Source organism: Mixophyes fleayi, chromosome 10 (assembly GCF_038048845.1).
Source record: "Mixophyes fleayi isolate aMixFle1 chromosome 10, aMixFle1.hap1, whole genome shotgun sequence".
Lineage (NCBI taxonomy): Eukaryota > Metazoa > Chordata > Amphibia > Anura > Limnodynastidae > Mixophyes > Mixophyes fleayi.
The window spans coordinates 33,878,137-33,903,755 of record NC_134411.1 but is presented as its reverse complement, the minus strand read 5'-3'; the positions used below and the strand labels follow the sequence as shown (position 1 = coordinate 33,903,755).

Below are 25,619 nucleotides of genomic sequence, written 5' to 3'. Positions count from 1 at the left end.
TTTAGTGGGATTTTTTCTATTAATATATATAATATATATATTTATTTTTGTTATAATTTTTTCATAATATACCAAAACTTAAGAGTATAGATAGAAAAAACATTTCTGACAGTTCCAGGGTTGTAGCATCCTCCTAAATGTCTTGGTAATACTCTGAGCCGAGTTCCATAGAGTGGAGCATGGGTTTCTGGTCAAGAGAGGACATCTTGCTGAGCATTTCAGCAGACAATGAATAGCTATTCCCCGATTTCTCCTCAAACCAGCTGTCCAAAGCTCTCTTGGCATCAAAATTGGTGATGGGCGGACCATTCACCGCTATGGTCAAGAGGTCGCTCAGCTGGTCTAACGTCAGTCGAGAGCGGTTGTTTTTCCGTAGCCTTTGAAGAGCATTGCGTCCCTTCTCGCAACAGGCCGTTGAAGTAGGAAGGACTTTTAGGATCTGCACTAGCTTGTTTAAGAGGAGAAACCTTTGCTTGTACTTACAGATGTGGCCGATCAAATCCTTGAAACCGTTTTTGGTACAGTAGTCTGCCTTGAGCTCTCTCCATTCCATCAGCAAACTGCCCCTAGTGTCAGAGCCCTCCCTGCATATATCAGAAAGGAAGGAAGGAATGCCATTCAGATGTTCGTAGATTTGCAGCATTTCCTCCTCGCCATAGCTTATGAGCTCCTCTGTGCTCCTGGGCCACGTGGACAAATCGAAAACCTGGCAAGCTTTCACGAATATCCGGCTACGGGAATCGAACCGTTGGGCCAAGGTGAGTTGGGTCTTCTGGCAAATTTTCTCACGGATTGACTGGAACTTTGCCTCCGCCACACGCAAGTTTTTCAAGGAAATCCCGTTAAAGCTTTCCCGGAAGTTTTCCTCGAATTCCTGAAGGTATTCGCCAGGAGAATCTATCAACCGGCTAATTTCTTGAATTGCTTCTTCTACTTTCTCGTCCACCTGGCACACTAAGAGATACTCGCCCTGGAAGACGTAGGCTAGGCGCGACAACACTGCAATCACATCCAACAGGAAGTAGATGAGCTTAATCGACTGATAATCCATGAGAAATTGAAGGAGGGCCAATGCTATAGCGGAGGCATCAGCCCTTTGAGTCTGACCGCTGACATCTTTCAAATGGGCAACCACTTCTAGGTAGTCCTTAATCAGAGCATTTAGCACGTTCTGCTCGCCGATAATCCACTTCACTCCCCGAATGTCACCCAGGAATTCGGTTTCCTCACAAAGAGTGGCAGCAGTAAGTCGAAGCTCGCACATCAGACGGGGAGAATACCGGTAGAAGCTAAGTAACTGCTTTAGGTTGTTTTCTAATTCTTCCAGACATGGAAGTTCTTTCCCACTAATTGCATCCAAAATTTCTAAGTGGGGCCTGTGTACCATAAAGGGTAAACACAGTAGCCAAGGCAAGGTTTTTCTGATTGTCATATACATATTTGCTCTTAGTCCAGCAGTTATGTTGGCTCCATCGATACCCAACCCTACAGTTGGCCTCTCGTCCTGCAGACGGATCCCAAGAGCTGAGAAAGCCCTGTCGATTCCTTGGAGATAACTCTCAGTCGTAGGTAAGCCCAGCTCTTGAAGAGAGAGAAACTCTGTTGCAGGTGGCCCATCATTACTAGTATATTGTACATAGACAGCCACTGTATCAGCGAGAAGGTCTTCACTTTGCCCATCCAAAATAATGCTTAGGAAAGGAGATTGTCGTATACGCTCTACCAAGTCTTCTCGAAGTGCTCTGGAAATGTGGTGGATCAAAATCTGACAATCTCCTTCATTCATGTACTGGTCAACTACTCGGAGTTCACACTTTCTCAGTAGTTCTGCTAGAGGTCGGAAGTCATAGTATGGCCTGCCTTCCATAGCCAAGTGGTATGCTGTGTTGAAAAGCAGAGTCATGTTCCTGCACATCTCCTCTGTCTTCTCCGGGTGCATCCTGAGCTTATAGAGCTGCAAGCACTTCTTATGGAGGTTACTTTGGCTGTGGAGCTTTATAGTATGAATCTTGAACTGTTTGGAACCAATAATAAAAGCAGAAGTTCTGGAGGACTGCACAGTATACTGCCTGCAAACGTGACACCACATTTCATTTAACGTAGAGGAGTACCTCAAGAACCAGAACTTTTTCAGCCATTCCTGCTTGAAACGGCGTATCCTTCTACCAGAGGCGGCGGAAATCTTTGACGGCTCATCGATGGCGGCCAACATCTCGTTGGAGACAGATTCATCAGCAGAGTCCACTTCCTGGTCATCATCTTCCATCATGGTGGGAGCAATGGACATGCTTTCTGGGGCTGAAGAATGAAAAAGGACATGTCAAATCAAAAGGCCGTCCTTAATGTCACAACAAAGTCATCAAACAGTCAAGGGAAAGAGAGTGAAGGGATGAAGAAGAATCCTTTTTATTATGCACCATGTGACCCTAGAGAAGTAAAACAAACTCTTTATATTGGGTGAAATATTAAGAAAATAAATGGTAACTACAAAAACATATACTGCAACTCAAACTAAATCAACCCGACCCAGATATATACACAATCTGTTATTAAATAATATCAGTTCTGTAAATTTTACAGGTCTACCTATTGTGGAGGTCTACTGGCTAACGAAGACCTACTGGCTACCCTGAGGACCACTAAGCTGTACAGAAAGCATCTTGTAGACAAGTGCCATTTTCATTGTTGCTCTCTTACCTGAAGTATCCGAAAACTCTGGCACCTCAGTTTTCTGAGGAAGTAAGTGGGGTACTTCAAGGACCTTTGCCGATCTTAGCATTTCCACCTCTGCCTGAAGTTCTCGGATCTTCTTCTTTAGCCTGATACAGTTGGGACAGAAAGAAGTGGTGGGAATCTCATCCGTGTCACCAAGGGTGGAGAACTCATCGGGGCTCTCTACTTTTATAGACGAGTGATCTTCCCTCTCGTCCTCGGGCAGATTGGTCTCTCTGTCTAGACCTTGAGTGGAGGCATGGGGGACCTTCCACTCCTTCAGGGTTCTTGTTTGGTTTGGGGCAGGAGAGGACTTTTGGTTGGCTTTGCATCTATCTCCGTGGTCCTCAAATAGATATTTGGGAACCTTTTTCCCCACTATAGGGCTACTTGTCACCAGGGGACGCTCTTCCATTTTGGCGGACTCCAGAGAAGCCTCTAGGACATCTTTGAAGATTAAATCTATTTTTTTCTTTTTGGTATGAGAATTGAAGTCCCCCTCCTCACAGCTTCGCTTGTAGAGGCTCTTCCCTTGCTTAAAAGCTGTGAGCGGAAATGGACCTTTCCCATCTTCTTGGTTTTCCAAAAGTCTGTCATTGTTTTCCCTTAACAAACCTCTTTCTCCTAGAAAGGAAAATTAGGTGTGTTACCAGTTTGGCAAATGTTCCTTAATCAAAACATTAGGAACAAATCACATTTTGAAGGCTTCTTTAAAGTGCACCTGCCACCTCCATAAGCTGGAGGCGGCCATTGTAATGGCCGGACCAATATTCAGGAGAATGCAGCCTATCAATGCTCTAGGAATTAGTGACCTCACGGAGGCATGAGCCGCTGCCCAAGAGGGGTCATCACATTCCGCAAGATTAAATACTTGCTCAATAATAAGGTTATAATAAACGTCTCTGGTTTAGCTTTCAAAAATGTATAAACACAAATCGCTGCGAGTTCTCATTTAAAAAGGGTATATAGACATTTCAGACAATTTATTAGAAGCCCTTTGCCCCCCAGAACATCCTGATATTGAGAAAATGGAAAACAAAGAATCTCCCTAATGAATACAAATCCCAGTATGTAAAAATTAAGAGTGCTAGGGACACATGGTGCATAAACCTTAAATTAGTAATGGAGCAAAAGTTAAAAAAAAAAAGAAAGAAAAGCAAAAACACAGTAAATTGTATCAAAACGATCAAACTTAAGGCAATCTTTATCTATTTCCTTTACCACCTGTGCTATTGTTTAGCTTGGTAAAATACACACACACTTTAAAGATTAAAAAAAAAAAGATTTCCTTTTGTCCATTTACGCAGAGCCCCAATCGTAACCCGTCCTTATTCTGACCGTTAGTATTATATTACAGGGCCTTCGGACTGCCCACGTTATTAAATAAAGCCGACAGGAAGGACATTTTGCATTTCATCCAATTGTCTCAGAGGAACATCTAAAGAACATCTAAAATCTGCCACAGTCCTATCACAATAAAAACAGCCACGGACTGTCCCGTATTTAATCGTTTCTTAATGTTCGCATCTTATGTTACAACTGATTGAAACACATCTTTGTTAGATTTGTTTTACAATGGGGTAAGCAGTTGCCCCATCGCTTGTATGTCATTACAACTCCTGCAAATAACGCAGGTTAAGATAAAACAGAAGAGAGAAAAAGGGGGGAAAAAAAAAAGAAGAAAGAATGAAAGAAAAGAGATGTGCAGAGAAAGACACAACAGGAGGAAAATGTACTAAGCCGCGGCTCCTACCTCTGGTGAGGTTACGGATGATGGTCTCCTGAGACATGCTATGGAGCCTCTTCATGTAGTCGTCGCTGTACCACACTCGCAGCTTCTCTCCGGGCTTGATATCCCGACATGCACGGAAATAGATCTTCTCACTGTGCTGAAAAGCCATCAGATTCTGCTCCTGTTCCTCCCGCGATATCACCACGTACCTGAGAATCAGAGGAGCGCTCATTATTTGAAGCACAAATACACATTGGATTATATAATAAATAACTATAAATAAATAACATTCATAAATTTATATGTAGAAGTATCAGGAGCTTATTAGAACTTTAAATATTCAATTAAGGCTAAGCTCATGGGGAAGATATTTTTTCCAAGGCACATCAGACTTCCGGTCAACAAATCTAGTCACACGGTACCAAGACTACCTATTAGAAGCGGTTTGTGCAGTCACTCGATCGGCTATAAATATCCACATGTAAATTATACACCCGTCTATCATTCCTTTACCGTTTTTACTTGGCTATGTCTGATAATTTTGGTTGCAAGGGGCAATTATTCGGCTTCATGTTAAATCTGGAAAGGACGACCAAGGAATGGCAAAAAAACACAAACAAAAAATATGGAAATAATCTATATGCTAATAATGCACCCACGAGAGAATAAGCCGTGATAGCTGACGTGTAAGGATAAAGAAATAACGACGGTCATTTAATAACTTGCTCTGCAGCGCTGAAAAGTGCAGAAACCATTTATTCCTTCTTACAGGTGACTGCTTTTATTCCGATGTGCTGGTCTTTGCAGCAGGATGAAAGCCATGTTTGCTGGTAAAGGCCACTAGGCTGAGCTTATATGCATTATGAATAATCTGCAAATGTTTGTGTTGAAATTCCAATAATAAAAATAAGGTACAGAGTTTAAACATTAATAATCTCACTCTGAAGAGACTCCCTAGAATGGTGACGTTATTTCCCCTGCACGACCCCTCCTGAATATCACCACTGCAACAGATGTAGCACTACAAACAAAACTAAATAATTTGGTGTAGTCTCTGCATGCACAGTATATAAAAAGCTGGGGGAGGTAGAGTAATCTGTACTGTTTAAAGAGAGTATAAGGTTGAATGGCCTCATTTATCCACATTCGGTCCATTAAACCTCATCTGTGGTACACGAAAAAGCAGATAGTACATCACTAAGCAATTGCAATAAGCCGCTTCATAAATAACCCTAATACTAAAGCAACTACAAGTGTTATAATACCCCCGAGCTCCTGTAGGTTAACAGCAAAATAGATAACGTACATGTTCTCTCATTAGGACTTCACAGTAGTAGACACTTCTAATGAGATGAGCCGTTTCTCTCCAGGTTAATAGCATAGAATCATTTATCGGTGTTGTCTGGCACTTTGGATAAATAGTAAATTTTTTATTAAAATGATTACATTACCAATGTGAATGCATTTGAAGCTTTGGAAGTACTGCAGTAGACGGAACGCGCTGTCAATTTTCAAACAGTGAAAAGAACAAAAATAATTTAAAAAAACAAAAAAAAACCCGGTAAAAAACATTTTATAAATCAGTCAAAACAAGACTGTCACTCTGGACAATATGAGGACAATTCAGGGAGGAGAGTTGTGGTCATCCTAAGGTCAAGAGCAAAATCATATTGTTTACTTATCTCAAACAATGTAATCTTCTCCATCACTTGAAAATATTAAATATTTCTATTAAAAGAGAACGATTTCCATGCTCCCAAAAAGTTCAATCTGACAGCTACTAGAACGTGCGGAGCCGGGGTCCTCTGTTTAACAGCAAGTCTCTAATGCGGAGGCCAAGGAGGGATGTTTAGGACTCTGAATTGAATAGTGATGATAATAATCCAGCGACCGCGATCCAGTTGGCTTCTGGACAGTTCTATTACATGTGAAAAAAGATCCAATTTCTCAGCAATCTGAGACCCACTTATTAACGCGTTCAGAGTTATGCTACCAACAAATGTGAATTTTGTTGGGTTGCTGCTCTGTAGAAGAACAAATGGAGGACACCAAGGCTACCGTAATTGGCTATGCATTTTGTTCGGTTACCTGTAAGTCCTCCTCTCACTTAGACATGGAGAAAATACAACTTCCATTTCTGTATGGATGTAAATATCTAGGTTTGTTAAGATGACGTGAAGTGTTGGACGTTGACTGATAGTCTTGAAATAACTCGTGTTTGGGGAGATGTCTGAGGAAGTGACTCAACATACGAGGGAGTTAGAGATATTTTTTTCTTGATATCCTTAGACAAAAATTGGTGTATTGTAAGAAAGAACAAAAGCACCACAAAAACTCATCAGGTGTCCCAGTAATGTAGTTTATTCCTAAGGGATCAATTTTTTTTTCAGATCTTCATGGGAGTCTTGTAAATCTTGCAGCTCCTGTTGTAAGTCCTGCATCTAGTAGGCCAAGTTATCAGTTACCTCCCTGGGATTTTATTTGGCCAGTTTCTAAGACAGAAACTTATTGGGTCGGGTGGGTGACATCCTGTTTTCCGCAGCGTGCAACCAGCCTCCACACTTCAGAAGCCATTGCGGCGGCGACAGTAGACGCGCCCTACGGGACGCTTGAGCACCGGTCGGTAAGTTAGCGGCTAGGGAGAGACTGGCAGTGGCGGGAGGATTAGTTAGCGGGGTGCTCTACGGTCTCAGCGCCCACTCAATTATTATGTTTTGAGTACAGGATTGTGTATCTGTATCACTTATCACAGTAACCTTGGCCTTTGGCTGTGAGTAGTTTCAATAAAATGTTGAGTTGATCACGTAAATAATTGAACCGCTGGCGTATCTGGGTCATTGGGCTAGTCGGCTTAGTCATCATCATCACCATTTATTTATATAGCGCCACTAATTCCGCAGCGCTGTACAGAGAACTCACTCACATCAGTCCCTGCCCCATTGGAGCTTACAGTCTAAATTCCCTAATATAGACACACACTCACACATAGACACACACACACACAGAGAGACTAGGGTCAATTTTGATAGCAGCCAATTAACCAAACAGTATGTTTTTTGGAGTGTGGGAGGAAACCGGAGCACCCGGAGGAAACCCACTCAAACACAGGGAGAACATACAAACTCCACACAGATAAGGCCATGGTTGGGAATCGAACTCATGACCCCAGTGCTGTGAGGCAGAAGTGCTAACCACTAGGCCACTGTGCTGCCCTGTAGGCTTACTGCAATCTCAGCATAGAGTGACACAAGGAAACCGTATGGTTGGTTATTCTGCTCATCGTGTTGGAAGAAATTCAAGTCAGAGATATAAGGACCTCAGTTTTAAGCCTTTACTTTTTACAGATAGTGACGCTCTGACCTCATCTGGTTGACTTCAGACTAGTCAGTGGAGGAAGATGTGCAGTGTGAGTGGTCTAGTGCAGGGCTCTGATAACATGAGATGTGCATCTACGTCCTTCTAGATTTCGATCAAGACTACAAGATAAGTTCTGACAGTTTCTTTCCCCACAAGCATGGCCTCCTTGCTACTCAACTCAGCAAAAATAAATATTCCATACTCTTCGGAGAGCACTGACTGTCTGTGCCATGTTCTTTGTGATAACCCCCATATATTTTCCTAATTGGGAAAAGAAGCATGTGCCCTCCAAAATGGTTTGTTGCCGTTCTATTATCATTAGTAAAAGGGAGTCTTAATACCTAGCACAACTGAAGGTAGATCCTTTTCCCATAAATAGTGTGAACTAAGGGTTCTGGATGTTGATACTTTCTGTAGCTTGTTGTTCTAGTCTTCGATGTAGAACCCAACGGTATATTTACCAAACTGCGGAGTTGAAAAAGTGGAGAAGTTGCCTGTAGCAACCAATGAGATTCTAGTTATAGCTTATTTAGTACATGCTACAAAATTACAGGTAGAATCTGATTGGTTGCTATAGGCAACATCTCTACTTTTCAAAGTAGTTTAGTAAATATACCCCCTATAGTCTTTACTGTGCCTCTGTGTTCTAAATGCTGACTCAGTGTTCTATTGTGATATTTGTGTGTATGGGGAATGATGTACTGTGTTGTGTCAGTGTTTTATACTGATATTTTGTGCTGGCTCTGTACTATACACCGACACAGACAAACCACAAAAATATGTATTAATTATTTTTCTTAATTTGAACCCAATAGAATGCAATGCACTATTTTATAACCATCTTTATTCCTGCATTTACACATCAACGTTTAAAAATTTACTATTTGAAACAGAATAAAAAAATAGTTATCAGTTGACCCCGGTGGTCTGAACTGTAACATCACAAGAACAGGAACCCCCCATAATCCTTTAAGGGCGCCATTAATACTGCGCTGCATGAATTACATTGTTATGTGGCCAATCCCCTAGTCTTCTATTGGTTGAGCGGGTCCAGAATGTGGTCATACAAATTGTACAAGAACTGCGATGAACAGTAACCGCAAACCACAGCACATTAAACACTATAGTACAGTTATATAAATGACAGATTTATCAGGAACCCTCTATCCACTGATGATGACGTGGGCGCTCTGAACTAATGAAAACAGCTAATTAGTGCTAAAAATTGTTGGAATTATGTATCCCCTACTGTAAAATATAACAATAATAAAAGACTGAGCAGCTCAGTGGGGATATTAAATCATTTATACAGATAACAAGTCTACTTTCTATTTTTCTTTTAGATTTTAGAGTAGGGGCGGAGGGGCATAGCAATACATATAATACACAAGGTTCAATTGGAAACAAAGCGAGTGGCAGGTATACGGTGATCCTCAATTTACCTTCAGTTATACAGCTCATCACAGAACAATATAAAAGGTTCCATATCACATTATTACTCTCCAATTCTAAGCTCTATTTTGACGATGTGACATTACTACAAATATAAGTGAGTCCGTCACTCTCCCCCAGTATAGGTCTTACAGGTTATTGTCTATATTACGGCGGTTCCCAAACTGTGCGCCGCGGCTCCCAGGGGGGGCCGCGGCGCTGTCACTGGGGTGCCGCGGGCCAGACATAAAAAAACCCCAAAAAAACCACAGAAACTTACTAATCTGTCGGGCGCCGGGACCCAGCAGCCTCCTCTCTCCTGCAGCTGTCACTGAATATCGACGTCAGTAACAAGCTGCAGGAGAGAGGAGGCTGCTGGGTCCTGGCGCCCGATGGATTGGTAAGATTCTGTGTTTTTTTTTTTTTTATGGCTGGCGCCTGGCACGGGGCAGAGTGAGAGGGATCGTGCCAGAGGAGGGGGACAGAGGATGGTGACAGCGGGACAGAGGAGGGGGACAGAGGATGGTGACAGCGGGACAGAGGAGGAGAGCAGAGGATGGTGACAGCGGGACAGAGGAGGGGGACAGGATGGTGACAGCGGGACAGAGGAGGGGGACAGAGGATGGTGACAGCGGGACAGAGGAGGAGAGCAGAGGATGGTGACAGCGGGGCAGAGGAGGGGGACAGAGGATGGTGACAGCGGGGCAGAGGAGGGGGACAGAGAGCAGAGGATGGTGACAGCAGGGCAGAGGAGGGGGACAGAGGGGCAGAGGATGGGGACAGAGGGGCAGAGGATGGGGACAGAGGGGCAGAGGATGGGGACAGAGGGGCAGAGGATGGGGACAGAGGGGCAGAGGATGGGGACAGAGAGCAGAGGATGGGGACAGCGGGGCAGAGAAGGGGGACAGAGAGCAGATGAGGGGCACAGCGGGGCAGAGGAGGGGGACACAGCGGGGCAGAGGAGGGGGACACAGCGGGGCAGAGGAGGGGGACACAGCGGGGCAGAGGAGGGGGACACAGCGGGGCAGAGGAGGGGGACACAGCGGGGCAGAGGAGGGGGACACAGCGGGGCAGAGGAGGGGGACACAGCGGGGCAGAGGAGGGGGACACAGCGGGGCAGAGGAGGGGGACACAGCGGGGCAGAGGAGGGGGACACAGCGGGGCAGAGGAGGGGGACACAGCGGGGCAGAGGAGGGGGACACAGCGGGGCAGAGGAGGGGGACACAGCGTGAGAGGGGCAGTGGAGGGGGACACAGCGTGAGAGGGGGCAGTGGAGGGGGACACAGCGTGAGAGGGGGCAGTGGAGGGGGACACAGCGTGAGAGGGGGCAGTGGAGGGGGACATTGTGAGAGAGGGCAAAGGAGGGGGACATTGTGATAGAGGGCAAAGGAGGGGGGGACATTGTGAGAGAGGGCAAAGGAGGGGGGACATTGTGAGAGAGGGCAAAGGAGGGGGGACAACGTGACAGAGCAGAGGAGGGGGACAGAGGGCAGAGGGGGCAGTGTGAGAGAGGGCAGTGTGTCTGGATGCAGAGGGGGCAGTGTGTCTGGATGCAGAGGGGGTAGAGTGCTTGAGGGCAGAGTGTCTGGATGCAGAGGGGGCATTTTGGCATACAACTAAATAAGTATTTCTGTCCTGACCTAAATACTTATTACAATTTTTTGACCGAACTACTTCTAAAACAGGACTGCTCAATAATTATTTTGGAGGGGTGCCTTGAAAAAATTTGGAGACTCTAAGGGTGCCGCGAACTGCAAAAGTTTGGGAACCACTGGGCTATAAGTTCATGTCACATGTGGCAGCGCATCACACGGTGACACAGACTATGAACATAACAAATGCAGATCTAGAGGAGGCTTTATAGCAGCAATAAGCTACAATGTGGACGATCTAGTCAGCAACAATTTACACACAAACAGGAAAAGTACAAAAAAAAACAAAAAACATCAATTTAGTTTCCTTAAATGTATGTGTTAAAAAAAAATATTATACAAATTTTTATACAAATTATCTGGTACACATTTTCATACATAAGTTCTTGATAACGCAAACCATAAGCAAAGTTATAAAAAGACAGGTCATCTGCATAATACATTATAAATGTTTCCCCCCTCCAAACCAACCTTGCTATGTGACTGGATCACTAAGAACTATTTCATTGCAATCAGGCACACAGATAAGGCCATGGTCAGGAATCAAACTCATGACCCCGGTGCTGTGAGGCAGAAGTGCTAACCACTGAGCCACCGTGCTGCTATGTAAATACATATTAACACAAAGAAGCATATATGTGAGTAAGGAGCATTGTCCTGTGTTAGATGTTGGTGATACAGTGCAGCAATAAACACTCACCTCATCCAGTTGGCGTTTGTTTCATCAGTTCCATCAATGGATTTATACCGGTTGTCATTATCCACTATCTGCAAACAGAACCAAAACAAAATATAAATATGTTTTTTAGTTACTGGAACGTGGTGGCCAAAAAGTTTGGGGCGTTATAGGAGGGGCAGCCGCGGGAATACACTTTAGAGCTTCAGTTTTGAACAGCAGTAAAGAAAACAGCTCAGTTTCAGGATAAATAAAGATGATTCTGACTAGGGATTGGTCATGTGGAGGGCAGGGGGTCCTATGTACACAACACTTCCTGTCCTTTAGTCTATTGTTAAGACCTTCAGAGGCTTACACAGCCGATAACGCCCCTCCTTGGCTTTCAGTCAGCTCGTTAATAACCATGCATACAACGCCAAACTTCTTCAATCTCCCTCTGTTGCAGCCATCACCAAAGTTCTAACTGTGATTTGACCATTCAGCATCGCCACTAGAAGGATTAGGGAGTAACTTGGCTGTACACGCGAGATTGCACAGATATGGTTGTCCGGGATTCTGCCTGACAATTTTACAGGATCAAATCATATTTTAAATCAGGAATGACAATCGCTTTAGAGCAAATGCTGGGCGTTAACCATTGATGGGTTAAGACAAAGTGATCAGACTAGATAGGCCAACTGGAATTTAGGTGCTGTAAACCTAATTTTGTAAACATATTATTCAAATAAAAATATACCCAATGATGAAGACATTGGTACAATGACAAATTATGCATGTAATTGCACCGGTCACAAGAATTGTATGTTTATTTTTAGTTTCCCCCTCCATCCATACACCCAGGATCACCTTAACAAAGAGCACCCAGGGTATAAACGGTAGCGCCCACTGACAAGTATTTTCTTTATCTTTTAGAAACTCCCTTATGAAATCCTCCCAACCATGTAAAATACAGCAAATGTCATTCCTAATCACACTTCAACAATAACTGCAGCATTCGGCAGACATAGAAGACGTCAATATGTTTTTGTGAATTTGGCAGTCCGTTGTCTACAAGAAAGAGGCCAACTTCAAAGACGTCAGCAAGAACGCACCAGCCAGGAGAAGAAGCCGGATGATTTGTCCTGTGTAGAGATCTGCCCCTCGTACGGTCCAAAGATGTGACCTTTCGGTACGACCTCATTGACGCAGCGCACTTCGCTCTCTCCGCTGCTGTCCTTCACCACCTCGATCCCGCATGGTGCTGTCAGTGCCGCCCGATCGTGCATGCCGACGGGAACTTGCGTATCTGGCACCAGGATGGGGGGGCCATGGCTCGGACATTCATCTACAAAGTATTCCTGGCACGTCTCACAGACTGAAGGGACAGAGAGAGGTAGGAATCAGTACAATAAAGTTATATCCACCCGGCGTAAAATCGCAGTTTCCACCCAGCCAGAACATTGTTACATAGAACGTCTTAACAAATAGGAGCATCCTAAAAATCCCTGCAAAGTTCTCTTCCAGCTCAGTGACCCACTGACAACAGTCTCCGAGGCTCAGTTGTCGACTCCACCCCCTTCTTTACTACAGTGTGTCCCAGTCAGGAAGGGGCTTCCGGCTATATACACTCCACAGATTCATTTCAGGATTTGCTTTATAACTTTTCCCTAGATTTTTATTGTGCCAATTGCTTACAGAAACAAGATAGATGCCTTTTACTACATATATACTATGTACGCCACTTGTGTAATTTGATGTTGTTTTCTCCCCCTCCCCATTGTAGAGTGCAGTGTACCCTTTGTGGTGTATATAAATAAATAATAATAATAATAGTAATAATTGCATTGTTCCTTAGCCAAAGTTCAACTTACACCAAAAGTCCACCTGCTGGAGACTCTTAGACATTGCAACCTCCCTCTTCTCTTTCAGCCTTTTGGGTTCCAGGTCCATGCAGCGCAAGTTGGAGCCTGCAGAGCTGAACACACCATGAAACATTAGAGGCTAGCGTCATGTCATTACACGTGGACGGCCTGGTACCATCACACTGTATGGTCTTGTTATTCACTCTACAACGCTCCTCTTCCCCTCTTCTGTTTGGTGACAAGATAAGCAGAGACTGAGCTCCACCCAGGAGGTCTGAGGTTAACAGAACAGAGGGAACATCTACTATAAACCTCCCCCCCTTCCCATCCTCTCTTTGCATCATTCATTGCATGTTATAAAAGAAATTCCTACTCAGCAATCACTGTACCTTACAGATTAAATAGTTCATCTCAGTTTGACGTAAGTCAAGACTTTTAAAACTGGTCTGTATGCCAATCAGGGGCGAGCTGAACTGGGGGAGCAGGGGGTATCTGCTCCCAGTGTCGGTCCCATAGTGGACTCCCTTGGGCTGGGTCACCTGCAGGTTTTTTTTCTTTAAAATGTTCCTATTCTTTGTTTGCTGTTTAACTCCTTAATAACTGGAGCATTTTATATTATAATAACTAGACCGGATTTCAAGTTTGAGTCAATAACAATTCAATTCAACAACTGCAAACAAATTAAAGTTACGATGTAACACTGAGAGGACATTAGAAGGGTGTAACAAGGCGCTAGAAGACTCAGGGGAGCCGAATGAGGCTTCCACCGCATACAAGAATACACCCCTGGACACATCAGCACAATTTCTATTTATGACCTGGTACTACAGAATCTAAGCCGGCAACCGGCTGTGGAACTAGAAAAACTAGCACGGCAAGCTTAGACTTGTAGCTATGCAGAAGCCTGCCTCTATTATAATGATGGTCTGGTAAATGCATTGCTGGCATTTTATGATGTGACCCATAGGTGGCACTGTTCCACTGCAGACTATGGATATCATTGTAGAGAGATGTCAGTAGCTTACATGCAAACAGACCTCCATCTAGTAGAGAATACGTTACATATTGAGGCCTTGATGACGTGCTTTCAGGAACATTATTTTGCTGCATTCTTCAAAACATTTAAAAATACATTATGGTGCATTTCCCCACTAAACGGCAAGTTTAAGCGGGCAGACTCACCATTGCTGGCTGTAAGTCCGCTTGTCGACTGGGGACCCCACTTCTGCCTTCACCCTGACGATGTCGCCAAGACTGGGGCTGTACGCTACCCGGCACTCCTTGCCACTTTCACTCATGATGCCCTGGAAGAAAAGAGACACAAGGAAGTCAACACTAATCCTGCTCATTTTGTGAGCACCTTTAAAAGTATTAGAGTGTAAGCTCAGAGGGCGCAGGTCATATAAACATAATAATAAAACCAGGTATTATTTTCACTGGTCACAACATTACTTTGACACAACATCTTAAGGCAGCGGCATGGATTGGTTTTGAAGCACAGACTTTGTATATGGTCATGGAGACAGACATGGAGAGAGGTTACCGCTATAGTTTGGTATTTGACAAGTAGCAGCGCAGTCTTACTCGCTTTCCACAAAGCCCAGGAATGCGGCTTCTTACATGAACTCTACCTTCAAGACAGTTCTGAACTTGCCTCGCTGGAGCTCTAACTGCACCCCCCCCCCTTCCTTCTCCACATTGGCACTGAGTGACCCCCCTCTGCTTGAAGGAGTTAACTCTTGTTTAGATTATTACAGGGGAATCTCCCAAGACTTATGAAAGATAAGCAGAAGAACCTGCAGGTATTAATTATATGAACATAAAAATATTATCAACAGTTATTCAGAGGCAACCACTATAAGAGCAAAAATTCGGCATATTCAAGAAACATGAATGCAAGATTGGAATGAAATGACACATACTGCACATAGAACATAATAAGTAGGGGCTGCTCAAGGCCATATCTTTGAACAAGACCATGACACGTGATGCTAGCAAGTTACTCCAAATTGATCACAAAGGAGGCAGCCATTGTGTTTATGAGTTTAGGTTCCCTGCCCCCTCCTCTGTCACTGCCATTACGTTCTTTTAAAATCAGAATGTCATTCTGATGTTGCTCAATTAACACTGCCATATTTCCCTATACATGTCACACATGCCTAAATCACAGATTTATTTTGTTTTTAAACCAAGCTTGTTTGTTCGAATTTCCGCAGTTGCACAGGTAATTTACATTCTAACATTGAGGTACTTCATAGAACACATCCTGTTGCAACAATGTATTGAGTAAAAACAGGAAACAGTAGTATATAATCATTTGAATCATATCCAAAGCATATTACATGATACCTGCTTACTGGTTTGCTAGACCATTGTAGACAGGACAAATCAGGATAGAAAATAATGGAAAGTATTGTTTCTCTGAGCCTGAAGTTTTCTTTGTTAATTAACCCTAAAAGACGTTTTCTGAATTTGGCGATCTGGACCTTATTTGCTCAAATACCCTACTGGTTTATATACCCATGTGGCTCACGTGTTATTGCGTCATTCTCAAAGCCTTCCATGCACTAAGCTTGGGGCTGTACCAGGTCCTTCAGAACCTTACAATGATTCCCTTGGACAAAGCGAGCAGATTAATAATATAACAGCTCTAAATCTTTATTTCGGCCAAACCCTAGGGCGGAAAAGAGGGATAAAGACACCTGTATTTTGTACAAAGTATATTACATTCAGTCAGAACGTAAGTACTCAAAGCCATAGAGAGAATCTGTTCCCATTCTGCACTTGGACATTTCATTATCAAATTTTGCTAACCAAAGGGGAGTAATAGACACCCTACAATATGTAATTGTGCTTAGTGCATGTTGTAGCCTCTCGTGCTTAGTCCATAATAAAGGACAATTCATTATCCATAATTTTACCCCATATTAGGCAAAGCATTAACCTCCCTCCCAACAAGCACACATATAAGGAGGATATTCAATTATATTACCCAACTTTCTGTAGGAGATTCTTTACAGGGGCGCGAGTATTAATGGATTCCTCACTAGGACATACCCAAAGCTGCAGTACCCAGAAAAGCAGACACCAGGGTATTCCTAATTAATTTCTAAGTCGTTAAAATGGTCTCATATGTTCATTCTCATATATCTGCCAGGGTGTTGTAACACCCGAGTGTCCAGCTACTCACCCGCTGTAGATTAATCTGCTCTAAGAAGCCGAAACTATCCTACAAGAGTGACTGGGTCAATAACCTTGTCCCCCGAAATGCTATACACTATTCTTTTGGACTGGCTAAGGTGTGGTAAGCTGGTCCCATGACATGAGTCCACAGAGCTGCCAGGGGCTTTACTGTCTGTCTAACCAAATAGTCGTTCGTAAAACAGAGTACGGAATAGGGACGCACCACATGACTTGCGATTTGGAATCTTTAGTTCCGTATTGGCTTCTCAATTTGACCCTAGCTCTCCCAGCTATTGGCAAATTTCAGACATTCCCTGGGATGTATATTAAAACATGTTTGAAGGACAGAGAAGTTTGGCCAGTCATCAAGAGAGGTAGTCGTTCCCCGGTGTGAATCTTGTTTTTAAAGGATTCCATTCCTGAGGTCAGGTGAAGAGGTCCATAATCTCTCATACTCCCTGAAATCCACATTATACACATCGTCTGTGTATAATGCAAGTTTATCAACTACGTCTCCACTAGAAGTCCCTCAATATAAGGATCTTCCCTAATCATACAGGGAAATTAGACTGTAAGCACCAATAAGGCAGAAACTGATCTGAATGACTACAAATTTCTTGGTCTACCCAAATGGGTTTTAGATGGTTGGAACAGGTAAGACTTACTATGTATACTTTATTCAAGGTCTGTTTTAGTTCTAGAGCCTGATATCAAAAGTGATCATTTCAGATTTAATTGTGGGTTAAGATACCAGCACAATTTCATCATTATTTATTTATATAGCGCCACTAATTCCGCAGCGCTGTACAGAAAACTCACTCACATCAGTCCCTGCCCCATTGGGGCTTACAGTCTAAATTCCCTAACATACACACACAGACAGACATAGACTAGGGTTAATTTTGATAGCAGCCAATTAACCTACCAGTATGTTTTTGGAGTGTGGGAGGAAACTGGAGCACCCGGAGGAAACCCACGCAAACATGGGGAGAACATACAAACTCCTCACAGATAAGGCCATAGTCAAGAATTGAACTCATGACCCCAGTGCTGAGAGGCAGAAGTGCTAACCACTGAGCCACTATGCTGCCCACAAGATATTCTGCATTACATTTACGCATTGCTGTATGAACGCAGGCGCGCTATGCAAGTTAGATCATTATCAACGGTGATCTACCGCTGGAGAAATAAAAAAAATATATATAAATTGTCTAATTTAGCCAACTTCTCAGAGAGGAGGTCTTGTGCCATCATCTAATTTACATTCAACCCAAAGCAGGATCAGTACTTCCATATTGGAAAACACAGCGATGCGTTTTATCGCCTGAGTACGAAGAACCCAATCCAAAAGGTTCCCGGGCACCGCGGAGACACCAGAGTGTCACTGGCGGCCTAGTTCCCACACCGGCGTATTAACAGGATACTCAGCCGCCATTTCTGCAAAGCACCCAGCTACGTTCTGTAAGACGACATGGAATCTGACAGAAGGTGAAGAGGCGGCTAGCAGTGAGGAAAGAGTTAAAAAGACAAACCTTCTACTTCATATGGCTTTGTTGGTTGACATCTGAAACCCTCCACACAGGTTTTCCTGTTCTAGCACTCTGTAACCTGCTTCCGCCTCTCACTGGTGCAGGGTTTACCACAAGAAGCTTGTTCGAGGCTTGTGCGCTGATCTTCCTGTGATAACATGTTAGCAAATACCCCTTCCCTTCCTCTATATTGCTTCACTACATAAACTTTCATTTAAACCCACTTTACCTATCCGGGAGGTTACATAGAAAAACAAAAAGTCACAATACCAGCCTAAAAGGTTAAAAATAATTAGTTTAAGGCTCACCATGGACCAACGCCGCACGCAGCGCTTATCTTCGTCCTATCCTTAGCACAATATTTTATATTTCCAGCTCAAACTGGACCAAAAAACAAATCATTAATGCCTATGAGGATGGGTAGGGCCATTTACACAGCCACTCCGGGGCAACGCAGAGCGGATGCCCGGCCAGGCATCGATGTAGTGTACATTGCTTCTTTTGTCTATGTTCTGTTGACCATTCACAAAGTATTGAACAAATAAAAGTGTAAATAGCTCTCGTGGTCGGCATAGGGATGAACGATCCCTTTTTAAGGTTCCGTGCAAGCGGCTTTGTGCTCTCTTCTAAAGCGGTTCAACGGAATGCAGCTCAGAGAGAAAGAACGCGTGATAGATGCCCGAGTGCACGGACACTTAGAGAGCCCAGGCATATTGTATTGCCTGATAAAAAGAGGAATTTAGAATAGGATTCTGTGGTCCTATTACAGATTTAGTATTCACAAGGGCTACTAATATATGTAGAAACAACAAACTGTGATAGGATTATGGAACGCCTGAGTGACCTCTTATAGCTTTATAATTTACAGTAGGGGATGCAAAATCCCTTATACAAAGCTCCAACATCAGAAGCACAATGCAAGTAAATAGCACATACATACAGCCAGTTATACCAATTGCAAAATTAACATTTACACAACATGGGCATCCTGCTCAAAAGGATATATGGAATTACGACCAAGTGAGTGAGTGAGTGATGTGAGCGAGTTCTCTGTACAGCGCTGCGGAATTAGTGGCGCTATATAATTAAATGGTGATGATGATGATGTCCAAGACACTATCTGTGTGTAGTTTGTATGTAAATTAAAACTTTTTTTTTAAATAATTCATCTGCGCTCCCTAATTTTACTGCCTGGTAACTGCCCTGATCTATGTGCTACTATTCTGCACATTGAATATTCTAGGATAACGGACAATACCAGACATTCGCTTTTACTGCGGTAACTTCTATTTGCTCATATTATGTGAAGTTCATGATAGTTGCCCTTTAAACAAGTTTTCACCTTCAGATAACTTGTGTATGTACTCCTGCTTCCTTCACCTAATACATCCCTTTATTATTCTGGATTCCTTCTGTGCTGTTGTCATAATGTACCTGAGGTCGTAATACACAACCAAAAACATTCCGCCTGATAATATAGATACATGGTTAAAAATCACAGCTAGTCAAAACAAAATACCCCTCTCCTTCACACTACCCTTGGCATTTCTGTCTTATTAAACAGTTTAATGTAAGAGGAACAGCTGGGTGATTAGGGCTCTGTGTATGCTACACGTATCATCATCATTTATTTATATAGCGCCGCCAATTGTGCAGCGCTGTACAGAGACTATTTATCACTCACAGTCCATGCCCCATTGAGTCGTGAATTGAACTCACAACCCCAGCTCTGTTAGGTAGAAGTGCTAACCATTAAGCCACCCCGCTGCTCAGTATCTGTTGATACTGAAGTATATAAGATTATATTACCATTATTGTGCATAACAGTTAAGGGACATGTCCACTTTCCATGAAAATAGTGGGAAGGGAAAAATTATGAGAAGCAAATTCTCACAGGAATATTTCAAAGCTCGAGAAATTAAGCTGGAAGTGGAAAAACCATTAATTGCCCTGGCAGAGCGCACGCCCAAAAAAAGATGACCGCTTGTAATATATATCTACTCCCATTCCAGGCTGCACACCTCCGCTGCAAACACCCAGCTCTCCCCATTTCAGGATGACCTGGTGGGGATTGTGACCCCTTATTCAGAGATTTGTGAGGAGGTAACATTGATTATCTTGTTACAATGGCGCCTGTCAAGGGGTGGGATATATTAGGCAGCAAGTGAACAGTCAGTTCTTGAAGTTGATGTGTTGGAAGCAGGAAAATGGACAAGTGTAAGGATCTGAGCGACTCTGACAAGGGCCAAATTGTGATGGCTAGATGACTGGGTCTCCAAACCGGCAGGTCTTGTGAGGTGTTCCCGGCATGCAGTGGTTAGTACCTACCAAAAGTGGTCCAAGGAAGGGCAACCGGTGAACTGTTAACTGGGTCATGGTTGCCCAAGGCTCACTGATGCACGTGGGGAGCGAAGATTAGTCTATCTTGTCCAATCCCACAGAAGAGCTACTGTAGCACAAATTGAAAAAAAGTTAATACGGGCTATGATAGAAAGGTGTCAGAACACACAGTGCATCACAACTTGCTGTGAATGGGGCTGTGTAGCCACAGACTGGTCAGAGTGCCCACGTTGACCCCGTCCACTGCCGAAAGCTCACATGCTCATTGTCCACCGCCAATGAGCATGTGAGCGCCAGAACGGGACCAGTGCTGGAAAAACAAATCCGAGCCACGGAGGCCCCACAACTCACAGGACTTCCACGGTTTGCCTAATGCCTTGGTGCCAGATACCACAGGACACCTTCAGAGATCTTGTGGAGTCCATGCCTCGTCGGGTCAACAGCATCTAAATTTAATTTTGACGAGAACACACAGCTACACCCCTCTCCCCTAGTGTACTGACTGACAACAATCCTCTAATGCAATTATTTTGCAACACATAGCAAGAACATATAGATAACTTAATTGAAAAATACAGCAGAAGTCCGACATTCAAAGTTTGCTTTCTCACCACTATCAGAAGGGCAAGAATAATAATACACTGATGAAGAAAAGCAGATAAATATAGTTAGAAAATAGGCAACATAGTGCTCTATAAACAGTGAATGCTGTTGGTCAACGAAAACAATAGAAAAACATGAATATAACATAACTCAAGTCTGCATACTGTCTGGCTTGTGTGAACTCTTAGGGATGTTAGCTGGAAGTGGGCAAGGTTGTTGTGTGTTGGCATATTATGTATTTTTTTTTATAGTTTGGGATATAAAAAGGTACGAGACTGTGCGGCAGGTTTTTTGTGAGGTAAAAAGTAGAGACGGCCGTGTGTAAGATAACCACGCTGAGAGGGAAAAGAGGGCGAGGCTGGGCACATGCACTTAGTAATGATGAGAATATAATCTCCAGCCTCTAACAAAGTGATTTCCCCTGTACAAAGGCATTCAAAGCCAAGGAAAGCCTAGATTTACCTGCCGATGTCCCAAGCCCCACAAGTGCCATAAAAAAAACAAAAAAAATAAATAAATCAAAGAACGGCACCCCAATAAGAATTATTTGGGTGAAGCATTGGACAAAACATAACTGTAATTATACTCTCACTATTTTGTTGTGTGCACAAAAAGATTCCACCTTAGCCAGTCGTCAATGATTACTGGTCGTCTACAATAATTCTGTCAACATTGACTTAAAAATCTTATTCTCTGTTGTAAACAGGGATTGCAAGTTTCCAGGAAAAAATATGTAAGATACGTGCACTGCAGGAGGTGTCTGTATATGTAGTACAGACAGGATGTGAGCATCTAGATATACATTACTATATAAAGTGTGTATATACGACCAGGCATAGATTGTCAGTATCTATATATCGTAGTGCACATAGTTTAGTATCTCCCATATGTACACAATACAGAGAATGCGAGTGTCTGTGGCATATACAGCAGGGCACATATGTAAACCTCTCTATTATCTCCAGTAAGGCACATATGTGAATACAAGTTAACCCGTGCATGATACTCATGCATTCTAGTCAAATCAAGCTACTTAAGGTGTTAAAAAGATTCTTGTCATGCATTTGGGCCATAGCCCAGGCCTCAACCACCAACCACTCCCCACTGTCACCCCCGGCAACCACCAACCACTCCCCACTGTCACCCCCGGCAACCAACAACCACTCCCAACTGTCACTTCTCCTTCAAGAAATATATATTTTTTTTAAAAATCTTTATAAACACTTTTAACAATTAACAAATTAAATTAACAAATTAAAAACATCTTAGTATACCAAACTTCAGCCCTTTCTGATTTTTTTTCCCCACACACACTAAGAATTTAGTAGGTCAGTGTATAACTCCGCCCAGCAGGTGGCGCAGCAGCTTGGTTTTATTTTTTCCACACACACACAGACAGACAGACTAACACACGCCACTAGACATTTATATATTAGATATCTCTTATGTATAGTAGGGAACACATGTATCTCTGAGACATAGAGTAGTACACAGAATGTGGGTGTCTCTGAGGCACAGTAGGGCACATATGTGGTATATAGAGTTAATAGCAGATTATGGGAGAGTCAGCGGGATGATTACCCCAGGGCAGACACACAACAAGGGGCTCCACAAGCTATCACTCGTCAGCAGCCGCTGCTGTGCTCCGATTGGCCGAGTGATATCACACTGTTGCTCAGCCAATAACTGAGCACAGACACACCCCCTAACTACACTGCCTGAGCCATGGAGGAGGCTGGAGACAGCACAGGGAGGGGTGAGTTGCAGAGTGTGAGTGTGTATGAGAAATGGAGTGTGAGTTATTGTGTATGACTGTAATGAATGTGAATTTTATATATATATATATATATATATATATATATATATATATATATATATATATATATACATACACACACACACACACACCTGTACTCGCACCAATCAACCATCATGACAACAACCTGCCTTATATTGTGTAGGTCCCCCTCATGCTGCAAAACACAGCTCTGACCCGTTGAGGCATGGACTCCACAAGACCTGTGAAGGTGTCCTGTGGTATCTGGCACCAAGACGTTAGCAGCAGATCCTCTGTAAGATGTGAGGTGAGGCCTCCATGACTTGGACTTGTTTATCCAGCACATCCCACAGACGTTCGATCGGATTGAGATCTGGGGAATTTGGAGGTCAAGTCAACACCTTGAACTCTTTGTCATGTTCCTCGAACCATTCCTGAATAATTTTTGCAGTGTGGCAGGAAGCATTATCCTGCTGAAAGGGGCCACTGACATCAGGGAATACCGTTGCCATGAAGAGGTGTACTTGGTCTGCAACAATGTTTAGGTAGATGGTATGTGTCATAGTAACATCCACATGAATGTCAGGACCCAAGATTTTCCTGAGCATCTCACTGCCTCTGCCGTATTGCCTTCTTTCCATAGTGCATCCTGGTGCCATCTGTTCCCCAGGTAAATGACGCACACGCACCGACGTTCACATGATGCTCTATAGTCCAGTTTTGGTGGTCACGTGCCCATTGTAGTCACTTTCACGGTGGACAGGAGTCAGCCTGGGGACTCTGACCGATCTGCTGCTATGCAGAAAGATGTGATGCACTGTGTGTTCTGACACCTTTATATTATAGCCAGTATTAACTTTTCAGCAATTTGTGCTACAGTAGCTCTTCTGTGGTACTGGACCAGAAACTCTAGCCTTCTCTCCCCACACACCTCAATGAGCCTTGGGCGCCCATTACCCTGTCACCAGTTGTCCTTCCTTGGACCACTTTGGTTAGGTACTAACCACTGATTACCGGGAACACCCCACACCTGCTGTATTGGAGATCCTCTGACCCAGCCGTCTGTTCATCACATATTGGCCCTTGTAAAAAAGTCGCTCAGATCCTTACACTTGCCCATTTTTCCTGCTTCCAAAACATTAACTTTAAGAACTGACTATTCACTTGCTGCCTAATATATCCCACCCCTTGACAGGTGCCACTGTAACAAGATAATCAATGTTATTCACTTCTCAGATATATACAGTAGTGCACATCAGTATCACTGGTTTATAGGATAGTGCATGTATGCGAGTATCTCTGGTATATATAGTACCCGTGTCAGTATCTCTGGAAAATACAGTAGTGCACATATGTAAGTGTCTCTGGTATATGGAGCACATATGTGTGTGTCTCTGGCATATAGCATAATACACATGAGTGTCTTTGGTATACACAGTAAAACACATATGTGAGTGTCTCTGGTATATACAGTAATACACATGTCAGTGTCTCTGGTATATACAGTAATACACATATGTCAGTGCCTCTGGTATATACAGTAATACACATATGTCAGTGCCTCTGGTATATACAGTAATACCCATATGTCAGTGTCTCCGGTATATACAGTAATATATATATATATATATATATATATATATATATATATATATATATACGGTATGTCAGTATCTCTGGTATATGGAATAACACACACATGTTAGTGCCTCTGGTATATACAGCAATACACATGTCTGTGTCTGGTATATAAAGTAATACATATAAGCCAGTGTCTCTGGTATATACAGTAATACACACATGTAAGTGTCTCTGGTATATACAGTAATACACACGTCAGTGTCTGGTACATGTACTACTACATAGGGTGTCTGGTATATACAGTAATACACATGTCAGTGTGTCTGGTACATGTAACACTACATAGGGTGTGTGGTATATACAGTAATACACATGTCAGTGTGTCTGGTACATGTAACACTACATAGGGTGTGTGGTATATACAGTAATACACATGTCAGTGTGTCTGGTACATGTAACACTACATTGGGTGTGTGGTATATACAGTAATACACATAAGTGTCTCTGGTACATGTAACACTACATAGGGTGTGTGTTGCCTGGGCCGGATGTTGCACACACAGCAGGAATATGACACCCTGACCTCACAGGGCCTCTCTCCAGCTGCACCCTGAGCCCACCTGGTCTCTGGCCCCGCCCTTTCCTTCCGCCTGCCCCCTGCAGCCCCTCCCATCCCCGCTGATAGTACTACAGACACGGCCTCGCCCCTGTGCGCCCCATTGGCCGTCTCGCCCGTCACTCACCAGAAGTAGGCGGGCCCGGCGAGGGCTACAATGTAGCGAGTGTAACAAGCGAGAAACAGTGACGGGAGCGCGCAATTCTCAGAGGCGACGCGCGCTCCCGCCTATACCTGCACCCATGTCCCCCCCCAGACCCGGGAGACCCCCCCGACACCCCCCGGACACTGCCCAACACCCACACTGCGCCCTCCAACACCGCTGAGCCCCGGTCTCCGCCGCCCAGCCGCCCGCCGGGTCACTCGCCACATTGGCTAGTATGTGTGACTCACCTCTCCGGGCGGGGGGAGGGGGCGCTGCTGACCGCGGGGGTCCCTCCAGGTGGTCAGCGGGGACACTGCTCTTAGCGCTGCCGGCTCCTCCTCCTCTCCCCTCCGCTGCTGCCGCCGCTGCTGCTGCTGCTGCCAGCTGTGACCACCATCTTCTTCCACAGGAAATGACGGGGGACGGAAGAACCGGCGTGCGGGG

The 25,619-nt window shown here is 43.8% G+C and overlaps 1 protein-coding gene across 3 annotated transcripts; it reads right to left on the bottom strand.

Annotated features, from left to right (window-relative positions):
- Window positions 1–25,619, bottom strand: PRDM11 (PR/SET domain 11). Of its 3 annotated transcripts, none has more exons than XM_075188359.1 (8): window positions 25,424–25,619; window positions 14,584–14,705; window positions 13,411–13,514; window positions 12,652–12,914; window positions 11,585–11,652; window positions 4,466–4,653; window positions 2,698–3,336; window positions 1–2,298 (listed from the first exon to the last, which is right to left on the bottom strand). In XM_075188359.1, exons 2-8 carry the CDS (start codon window positions 14,697–14,699, stop codon window positions 134–136), a joined length of 3,543 nt encoding a protein of 1,180 aa, XP_075044460.1. In that variant the 5' UTR covers window positions 14,700–14,705; window positions 25,424–25,619; the 3' UTR covers window positions 1–133. The 3 variants fall into 3 exon arrangements, with proteins under 3 accessions (XP_075044460.1, XP_075044461.1, XP_075044462.1); XM_075188360.1 differs by lacking the exon at window positions 25,424–25,619 and adding an exon at window positions 18,117–18,414; XM_075188361.1 differs by lacking the exon at window positions 2,698–3,336 and having other exon boundaries at window positions 25,424–25,618.

Coding starts and splice junctions, on each gene's coding strand:
- PRDM11 (XM_075188359.1), bottom strand. CDS start 14,699: ATGAGTGAAAGTGGCAAGGAGTGCCGGGTAGCGTACAGCCCCAGTCTT. Junction 4,654..11,584: donor ACAAACGCCAACTGGATGAG/GTGAGTGTTTAT, acceptor TCTGATTCTCAG/GTACGTGGTGATATCGCGGG. Junction 3,337..4,465: donor CATCCGTAACCTCACCAGAG/GTAGGAGCCGCG, acceptor TTTCCTTTCTAG/GAGAAAGAGGTTTGTTAAGG.